Below are 11,034 nucleotides of genomic sequence, written 5' to 3' on the forward strand. Positions count from 1 at the left end.
AAACTATGTTACTGCACTGTGAAGTGTGTGACGGAAATGAACTGCACTCCCATTTTTTGCATGTTTGCAGATCTGCAACATTCTTTGTTGTACTTACGTGTAGGCAGCAAAATATTCAGATTCATCAGTGCACTGAAGCTTGTGCACAAACCCTACCTACAATGTAAATTATACTCCATTCATACACATTTTATTTCCCTTTTTATTTTTAGCGCAGACTCTGTGAGGGGTGGGACATTCTGCCAATGTCGTTTTCGGTTGCCGTATTTTCAAATGTCAATATTGTGATTATCATTTTAATAAGGTAATGCCCAGGCAAGACCCAAATAGATTCTGGAATGCATTAGACCTTTCTAATGTCTGAGATAAATGTCAAATCAAATGCAAAATATTGTGCTCCCAACCTAATATTACTGGTTCAAATGCGAGCTAAAATATTAACCAACAGCAATGTCCTGTCAGTGGACAACACTGCCTGGTAATAACCATGTCCTATTCCAACTTATATACTGGCCTGGGCACCACAACAATACACCTCAGGAGTCTGGCTGACATTATTATTACCCTGGTCAGGCTATGAGCCTAATAAAAGGCTGAAGCTCAATTTGTTTATTCGAAGCTGACAACACATAAGCAGTACTGAAGAAAACAAACTACAGTAATATTCTGGGAGAAAATGTCTGACATCAATCATGTGTACATGCTCCTTTGCTTCAATAGAGCAAAGTAGGGTGGGGTATTTGGCAGCTAACAGTAAATCTCTGTTCCACACTGAATATAACGATATTTACACATCACTCGCGCTGACATTGACAAAAACACATTCATACGCACATGCTTGTCACATGAAAGAAAGTACACACGAACTAGGTGTGTTTCCTGTGTTCAGCAACGAGCGTTGAATTGATGGGTTTACATAAATTCCACAGGTCTTGTGTTTGTTTCCACAGAGTACAAATGCCTTTTATGTTACATCCTCAGACTATTAAGCACATTGCAATAGACCTTTTTCAAAGCACAACATGTTGACTTGCAGGAAAAGCACATGTGTTGCTAATAACATTCCCCCATTTTCATTCACGTTTCCCAGTAAGCCATGACAGTGTGACAGTAAGTAAGCTAGCATGCACAGTACCAGAACCCTGAAACTAAAGCTGCTAAATGGAATTTAGCCATCATTCATTTTATTGTTTGCACCTGTGCCTTTTCTGTCAAAATGTACTCCATAAATAAGACCTATGGTACCAAAACTTTTACCCGACACTCATTCGGTGCACCTGCAACACCAGCTGAGCTCATTAGGATGCACTTACTGTACTGTCAATTGTGACTACAACATGTTGACAGAAAAGTGTCATTTCAAAATGCTTTGATTACGGCCCATAAAGGGCCCCACAGGAGATAATCAAAGGGACTCTAACATGTTAGCTTAAAGGCATGTTATCTAATTCATCAATTAGCTCTGAGCATGTGGATAGACTACTCATATTGCTGTTAATGCATGTGTAGCTACAGTATGCTAAATGGTATCAATACACTCACCAGCCACTTTATTAGGTACACCTGTTCAGCTGCTTATTAGAGAGAAAGGTGATTTAAGTGATTTTGGATGTGACATGGTTGTTGGTGCCAGACACGCAGAAACTGCTGATCTACTCGGGTTTTCACGCACAACCATCTCTAGGGTTTACAGAGGATGGTCTGAAAAAGAGAAAATATCCAGTGAGCAGCAGTTCTTTGGGTGAAAATGCCTTGTTGATGCCAGAGGTCAGAGGAGAGTGGCCAGACTGGTTCAAGATTATAGAAAGGCAACAGTAACTCAAATAATGACTTGTTACAACCAAGGACTGCAGAAGACCATCTCTGAACCAACAACACGTCGAACCTTGAAGCAGATGGGCTACAGCAGCAGAAGACCACACCAGGTGCCACTCCTGTCAGCTGAGAACAGGAAACTACGGCTACAACTCACACAGGCTCACCAAAACTGGACAATAGAGGATTGGAAAAACGTTGCCTGGTCTGATGAGGCTTGATTTCTTGGCACACTTTGGGCCCCTTAGTACCAACTGAGCATGGTTTAAACACCACAGCCTACCTGAGTATTGCTGCTGACCGTGTCCATCCCTTTATGACCACAGTGTACCCATCTTCTGATGGCTACTTCCAGCAGGATAACGCACCATGTCACAAAGCTCAAACATCTCAAACTGGTTTCTTGAACATGACAATGAGTTCACTGTACTCCAATGGCCTCCACAGTCACCAGATCTCAATCCAATAGAGCACCTTTGGGATGTGGTGGAACGGGAGATCCGCATCATGGATGTGCAGCCGACAAATCTGCAGCAATACGGACCAAAATCTCTGAGGAACGTTTCCAGCAACTTGTTGAATCTATGCCACTAAGAATTAAGGCAGGTTTAAGGGCAAAATGTGTACCTAATAAAGTGGCCAGTGAGTGTATATTACAACATGCAGATGAGGTTTCACACATGGGCTTGTAGCCTGTGAAGATAAGGGGGAAATACTTACTTGCCTCACTATCACACACACTTTGAGGCTATTTACCTCCTGAATCACTGATTATCACACGTTTTTCACATTAATGTAATTATTCTCTGCAGGCCATCACTGAAATGGACAGTTAGTATTTCAGCACACTGTAATAACCACTGATTGGAACACAGCTCAAAGCTACAGCTGCAAGGTTACAAGGAGTAAAGAGCAAACTCCTGCACAAGTGTCCTCCACCGGGCCCCAGCTGCTATGGCGGGGGCTGGAGAACAGATTGACTTGTCAACACTGTCCTGTCAACAACCTCTTGGTCATAACCTAACCCGGAGGAGTCTATAACCCGGTCTCAGTAAAACATACAGTAGATGGATATGGCACGGAGGGTGTCACTCTGTAGCAAAAATATTCTCACTCAGGAGTGAAGGGGACACGCACCCATTCGACATGCACGAAAAACTCTGAAACTGCTGCCCCGGCTGCTTCAGCTCTCAGTATCCAGATAAAAATACAGCTCAGTCGATGGAAATGAAAACTTCTTTTTACATGAATTGTTCCAGTAAGTTTCAGGAAACACGTCGAAGTATAAAGATCCATCTTAACAACGCAGCGAAGACTTCAAAAGATTTTGCGTTGCCCCCCTTTCTCTAACCCACCCCGTATAAAGCGTGTCGGCGCCGTGACAACAACATTAGTTTCCGTGTGCTTTTAAAAACTCACCAACAATTCTTGAGCCTGACCCCGAACCAAGCAGAAGGTACCAGATCCACATCCTACGGTCTGCTGTCCCCCCACCGGCCCGCCCGTGCTGTCCTGCCCCGAAAACTGGGGGCAAAGAGGAAAAACTTATCCGATACAGCCCTATTGTACTTCTCAAGTTGTCTTTTGGTTCTTCCGGCACAACTAGGAGGACATTTGGCGTGAGAGTAACGGGCTCGCGCTGGGACACAAGTATGGAGTCCGGTTTGGGGAGTAGGCATGCAGGCTGGAGCTGGAAGGGGCTTCGGGGTGGCGGCAGGCAGGCTGGGGAGTCGGTCGCTCGTGTGTTTGGTGCTGAGAGAGGCGGAGTCGGAGGCAGAGAGCCGGAGAGCAGAGGTCGGCCAGTCCGGGACAGCGGTTCCCAAACTGTGGGCTAGGGACCGCTAACGGTCCCCGGCAGCAAAACCAGGAACTGTCTCATTGCACCGTTACTCCGGTCACAGCAAACAGCGGTGCTATCAGCTCACCTACAGACACTTAACCAGCACAGAGGCTCGAAATATAATCCAAATTGGGGACAGCACCTCACTGCAGAGCCTCCAGCTACAAAATGAGGGTCAAATCTTACTGATATGGTTTTTGTTGATATGAAAAATACATTCAGGAGGCCAGGGCAAGGAGGAACATTTACAAATTCATTTCCTCTGAACTACCTGATAAAACTTTACATGGGATTATTGTTTCAGCAACTAAAACACAGTGAAAGATAACCCTAAAAAGGGCCACAGATAACAGTATTAACATAATGTATAATGAGAGATTAATTGTAAATCCCATTATGAGGATGGCCTATGGTGGAAACAGGTGAGTTATTTCCTCCTGAGACCTCAGCTTCTGTCTGTTTTTAAAGGGAAATTTCGGTTTATTTCAACCTGTCTCCTTTCGTCCTAAATTTGTTTCAAGTGACTAGTGACATAAAAATAATAGTTAGCATGTTAGCCGTTAGCTAGATACAGCCGGGGCGCATAGTAGCATCAGACCTGTTAAAACGTTAGTGAACGGGCATGCTTCAAGTGCAAAGTTAGTCCACTAAACAAGCTTTTTTTCCCACAAAGACCGCCTCATATCATTAGAATAAATGTCAGAGAGCATATAGAAAACGACATGTAAACGTGTTGTCTTACCTTATCGGTGTGCTGCCATGTTTGTTTACCATTTAGCTCTGCTTTCCAAAGTGTAGCCGAAATATCGCAAGAACAAGCAGCGATCTCATACCGTGCCTGAAATCTTGTGAGAACAAGCAGCGACAGCTGGAAGGCAGAACCGGACAGTAGCCTGAAAAGTTCATTCATTTATTTTATTAAAGATTTATAGAATAATGGCTGACTTTTTGCCAGACTTCAACTTTGTGGAGCAGGAATTTGATTTTGCAGAGTCTGATGGCCGCCCTTATTTATTTGAGCCAGAATACACTGACGAAGAGCTTTGTGAAATTGAAGAACGGAGGAGGAGAGAGAGAGAGGCGCAACAGGTAGAGGACGAGAGAGGAGGAATGGCAGCAGCAAGACTGCGTAGCTCTGGAGATTGGTGGTGTACCTGTAAATGCTGTGCCCCAATGCCCACAGAGGAGGAATGCCTCTGTTGCAAGGAATGGGACCGGTTGCAGCCTTATTTTCAAGGTCTGGATGTGACCGAGGACGAGACACCTCCACCTGGAGTAGTATCCAGCTGGGCTTTATCTAGAGCTGGCGAGATATATTTTGGCTGCGCTTTGGAAAGCAGAGCTAGATGGTAAACAAACATGGCAGCACACCGGTAAGGTAAGACAACACGTTTACATGTCATTTTCTATATGTTCTCTGACATTTATCCTAACGATATGAGGCGGTCTTTGTGGAAAAAAAGCTTGTTTAGTGGACTAACTTTGCACTTGAAGTATGCCCTTTCACTTACGTTTTAACAGGTCTGATGCTACTATGCGCCCGGCTGTATCTAGGCTAACGGCTAACATGCTAACTATTATTTTTATGTCACTAGTCACTTGAAACAAATTTAGGACAATAGGAGACAGGTTGAAATAAACCGAAATTTCCCTTTAATGTCTCCAAGCTGTTTGGGATCAGTCAGACCTGATGAGTATAAAAACTAAGCATTGTCTTTGAACAGGAAGTAGTTTTAGCAAAAAATGATGTCCTCATATGAGGACGTTGGGCTTATTTTCATGGTCACATTGTGTAATAAAGTATAAAACTGTTAATTTCAGTGTCTGAACGTTGTTGTGAAAAAAACAAATCTAAAAGGCTGCCATTTGTTCATTTAGAAACCCTACATCAATTTTCTTTGCTCCATACTCCAACAAGGAATGTCCTTTTGTCTGTAGAGACAGTCTGACCATAATAAATTCCTAATGTCCTCAAACAAGACAACAATAAAGACCCAGTGTCGTCAGATGAGCACTTTCCAATTAACAGCATCTTATCTTGTTACTGTTGCTAAAACTGGTCACATGACATATCAAACCACAAACATTATTAATCATAAACAAAAAAAGTTTCAACCATAACATCTGATCAGGTTTTGGACCTTTTTCCTCCTCTTGGTGCTCTATTGGATTGAGATCTGGTGACTGTGGAGGCTATTGGAGTACAGTGAACTCATTGTCATGTTCAAGAAACCAGTTTGTGATGATTTGAGCTTTGTGACATGGCATGTTATCCTGCTGGAAGTAGCCATCAGAAGATGGGTACACTGTGGTCTTAAAGGGATGGACACAGTCAGCAACAATACTCAGGTAGGCTGTGGTGTTTAAACCATGCTCAGCTGGTACTAAGGGGCCCAAAGTGTGCCAAGAAAATATCCCCCACACCATTACACCACCACCAGCCTGAACTGTTGACACAAGGCTTTCATGTTGTTTACACCAAATTCTGACCCTACCATCTGAATGTTGCAGCACAAATCGAGCTCATCAGACCAGGCAACATTTTTCCAATCTTCTGTTGTCCAGTTTTGGTGAGCCTGTGTGGTTATTTGAGTTACTGTTGCCTTTCTATCATCTTGAACCAGTCTGGCCATTCTCCTCTGACCTCTGGCATCAACCATGCATTTTCACCCAGAGAACTGCTGCTCACTTGATATTTCCTCTTTTTTGGGACCATCCTGCGTAAACTCTAGAGATGGTTGTGTGAGACAATCCCAGCAGATCGGCAGTTTCTGAAATACTCAGACCAGCCTGTGTGGCACCAACATCCATGCCAGGTTCAGAGTCACTTGAATTACCTTTCTTCCCCATTCTGATGCTTGGTTTGAAATTCAGCAGGTCGTCTTGACCACGTCTACGTACATAAATGCACTGACTTGCTGCCATGTGATTGGCTGATTAGCCATTTGTGTTAACAAGCAGTTGAGCAGGTAAAATCACATATCACATCAATGTTATTCTCTAGTATAGTGTATGATTTATGTTTGCCATTTTGAGTGCCTAATATTTAATGTGTGTTTTCCATCAAGTTGATTTGTCTGGACAGGATTTTTTTCTGTTATAGTAAGCTAGGATGTACTGCTAATGAGATGGGAGCAGAGAGATAAATTCTTAACCAGATAAAGGCTCTTCATGTCACTAATGTGCACTGTTTACACAGGTCGGAGGTCACTAACTGTGTGTACAACTTAGCTTATAGTGCAATATATCTTTTACCACAACATTAACCATAACACATTACAACCATTGTGAAAAACATAAACATTAATCACTGTGTAATAGGTAATGTGTGAGCGATTTAGAACACATTAAAAAGCAGTTTCCTCCAGCTTATGGCTTTAAACACATTGTCTCATGGCATGCTGGGAAACTCCACCCATGTAGCCCCAACATGACGCAGTGTGTTTTCAACCCCAGAGACGAGCAATGCTTTCAGGCATAGCTACTAGAATCCTATGACAAATACACCAACAATAGGGTCTTACATTTGACTCATACGTCATCTCATTTGTGGCAATGTAATATGAAATTAAAGTGATGTGTCCCATGCGCTGTCATGACTTTGTGTCTTGAGCACACAGAATGTCGTAACAGAAGAGGTGGTAGGCAGCAAAGATGGAGGTGTCCAGCTCCAACCATTCCACAGCCACTTAATTTCCAAATCCAGCTAACTTTTTCTCTGAAATACACCTTCTAGTCATGAACCTCCACCCCAACCCTCTAACAGCATCACAAACTTCCAAGTCCATCCAAATGCCTCACCTGCAAACATCAGATAAAGTCAAACACGAACAGTATAGCCATGCTAATGTTAGCCATGTTTGCTTCATTTACGGGTAAACTGAAGCTGTGAAACAAGTTTATCTCACACCATTAAAACAGTCAACCACAAAAGTGATGTCATCGAACGATAAAGAAAGATTAAATGCAGCAGCTTACCACTGTTTTTCATTTGAAGTCTCATTTTGATGAATGCTGCTGAGACAAAGAAAGCTTTGGAAAACAAAATTCGAGACAGTCTGCAATGGGGTTTTTGAGAACACCGGCTGACTTGTAAATAATCATCCCATTGTTGCTATTACACTAGAGATGTCAATCTCAATGGGACTCACCTGGTTAAATAAAGGATAAATAAAAAAATAAAATAAATTTTTTTTGGGTGACCCCATGTAAACCTGGAACCTGATAGGACAATTAAATAGTGATGCCCTCCAGTAAATGTGATTCAGTGAATGGACAGACATCCTGTCGACTGTCTTCCTCGCACCCAGGTAGAAAGGATTAAGTCCCGTCTGTGTTTCTATGTATGGGAGGTTAAGTCATAACATTTTATATCCGATCTTAGTACCAGTATTTACAGTTCACTGGAATGTGGCACCCTACAAAATCAGCAACCAGACGATATTGCTTGCTCGCTGCCGTGTTTTCAATAGGGATGAAGATATTTTAAAACTGTGAAAAAAAAAAAAAAAGTATATATGGAGGCAACAGATGGCACATGGGAAAACTATTTGGAGCAATCTTTTAACAGATGGTTTGCCTTGATGAAAGTTAAAAGAGACAAATACTTGTAGAAAATCAAAGCATTAAAGAATTTTGGGTGTTGGCACAGAAAGTGAGAGACAGACTTCCTCTCTCCAATTGTATTTCTAGTGTTCCCTCCACAAACTCAGCTCTGGTAACTTTCACAGAGTAAGGAATTGAATATTTAACAGCCCAGACAGAGCACTGTCTACGCACGGATACAGCCTGCATACAGTGCGGAGCTACGAGGCAGAGAGGAAGGAAGGAAGAAAGTATGGTCATGCTTTATATTGGTGTTTTCACACCAATTTAAGTTGAATTGAATTAGAGAGAGACAGAGAGAAGGGATGGAAGGACAGGAGGCTTCACCTATCAAACCTCTCTCCTCTTTATCACAGCACCGCAGCTGTGTGCAGACAGACAACCTCGCTTCAAACAAACCCCTCCTTTTGATAGCATGCTAACCTGGAGGCATACGATTGGGATGAGTCCCAATATCAGACTCCTCCAGCTCACTTTATATTCATCCACACACTGCCTTATCAAGCCAAAGCCTCATGCAGACTCCAACTCCAGGGGAGGGTCTTGGCATGTCGGTCGGATCTGTTAAAACTTTGTCAAAGATTTCAGCTTGATAGCTTCTGCAAGGGCCTGTTGTCCTCACATTCCCCCATTGTTGCCTGTAGGGCCTTGTGTATTTCAGTCTGTTATGATAAGTCCTGATGCTGGATGGTTGTGCGTGTGCGCCGCGTAAGCTACTCTTGAAACGTCTACAGTTGGCAGATATGAATATTTTAATGAGCCAACAAAAGCAGACACAAGTCTCCTCTACGCAATCCTGAGTACAATCAACACTAATAAAACTAAATGCTCGTTGAGGAGGAAGACGATTTGTCAGTCAGTGTTAAATGGATTTCATTCTGCTCCCCTGGAGTTATCATTAATGTTAATGCCGAGCTGTTTCACAAATTATACAGCCTGATCCATGAACCAGAACGGTATAATCTGTTTTTGGGGGGCTCTGCACTGGAGGGCTTCGAGCTAAAAACAGAAATGGGCTCAACTATATTACTGATTGACACACAGTGTTTCAGTAATGCCCGTCAATTAGTTTTGGCTATCTATAAACAGCTCAGACCTAATTAGCCGCTGGCCAACAAATGGGCTCATTAAGGGACATTAAACTCTAATATGAAGGTTGTTATTGACTTAATCGCAGGAGAAACCCAATTAGTGGCCAGATTTGGAAAATGACTCTGAGGTAGTGAGACGATCTGATTGGCGAAGGGGTGGGGGGAGGGGAGTGTGGCAACCTGGAATGACTTTGCCTGTGGGTGAGTGGTGGCATTGAGAGAAAGAGGGAGAGAGAGAGATTCAGCCAGAGATGTAGCGAGAGGTAAGGGAATGTGTAATGGGAGTAACACAAAGGGAGTCTGTGTGAGTGTGTGTATGTGTGGGTGTGGAGAGAGAAAACAACACTTACAGAGCAGCAGGGAAGCAGGAAGCCGGCGGCAAGAAAAAGTATCAGGAGGTGGATGAGGAAAGCGAGAGATGAAGAAGGTGTGAGAATAAAGACGAGAGGAGAAAAAAAATCAGGAGATACAGCGTAATAGAAAGAGACAGCAAATGAATTTGAATAAAATCTTATGTTGCAGGGTATTACGTGCAAGCTGTAAGGTATTACTGAATGTAAATATAGTGTAACTTTGCCAACAAGAGTAGCTGAGTCCACTGTCAGCGAAAGCTTTGCTAATATATCACTAACAAGAGTGTGAAATGAGGGTGAGAGAGCAGCATTACAGCTCATGAGAGGTTCAGGATGACATGTCCTTGTGATGTCAGGCTGCCATCGAGGTGGCTGCCAAATGCCAAGGCCCCTCAAAGGCTGGCTCACTCTCTGGTGTGAGTCTCTTGACATTCATCTTACATTTAATAACCAGCATACCAATGTGAAGGACATCTTTGTTTATGAGCGAGTGTGTGAGTCAGAAAGCAATAGAGAGAAGGAAAAACAGGAGGGAGGACACATCAAGGGACAATGTGCTAATGATTTCAGCAAATGTTTCTGCTGGCCCATTAAGAAGTTGACTTTAGCAGCGAATACTCAGGGCAAAACACATCAAAACAACACCACACACACAAATGCAGTCCTGTGTGACCAGTCATATTAAAACACATGCACAAAGTTCCACATTCTTGCATACTTGCAGAAATGTGCCCCCACTGGTGTTGAGTCTCCTTCATGCTCCTCCAAATGCATTAATTGAATAATCATTCAATTATGTGACCAATGCGCCTCGTTCCACTGATATTAGTTAGCAAAGCTGATGTCTGGCCTGGTGGCGCTGCAGGGACATCAGATAGGCATCAACAATTGAATCAGAGGGAGATAGAAAGGGTAGTGTGTGTGCTTGTGTGTGTAAGTGTGTGTGTGTCTGTCAATCTATAAGGCCCAGGCTGAGAATCAAATGAAGAACACATATTGATTTGGGATTTCAGAGGCAGGGGCCATTACCAATTTGAGTGAGAAACGCCCGAAGCATCAACAATTACCTTCTTAATTAAGCTCGACAAAATGGTGTACAGATCACAATGGGTTACTCAGCAAATTGCAAAACACGAGGGTGATCATAAATACGGCCAATATACCATTAGCATCACATTATTGTAATGGAAAAACACAGGTATGTGACTATCAAAAAAATAACATCAATCCCGAGGCTATTTAAGTAAACGTAAACAGCTGGTGGCTTACACTGATGTGTGTGTTAATGGAAAATTTCTTAAAACTCAGCCAATTGAAGTAATTACGGACT

At 42.8% G+C, this 11,034-nt stretch overlaps 1 protein-coding gene across 1 annotated transcript in view; it reads right to left on the reverse strand.

Annotated features, from left to right (window-relative positions):
- Positions 1-3,638, reverse strand: part of ldlrad3 (low density lipoprotein receptor class A domain containing 3) — a 90,105-nt gene extending 86,467 nt beyond the window's left edge. Inside the window, exon 1 of the mRNA XM_049574565.1 lies at positions 3,235-3,638. Within this exon, the coding sequence (XP_049430522.1) occupies positions 3,235-3,286 (52 nt within the window). The 5' untranslated portion in view covers positions 3,287-3,638. The remainder of the gene's footprint in view (positions 1-3,234) is intronic.
- Positions 3,639-11,034: the final 7,396 nt, after the last annotated feature.

Source organism: Epinephelus fuscoguttatus, linkage group LG4 (assembly GCF_011397635.1).
Source record: "Epinephelus fuscoguttatus linkage group LG4, E.fuscoguttatus.final_Chr_v1".
Classification (NCBI taxonomy): Eukaryota; Metazoa; Chordata; class Actinopteri; order Perciformes; family Serranidae; genus Epinephelus; species Epinephelus fuscoguttatus.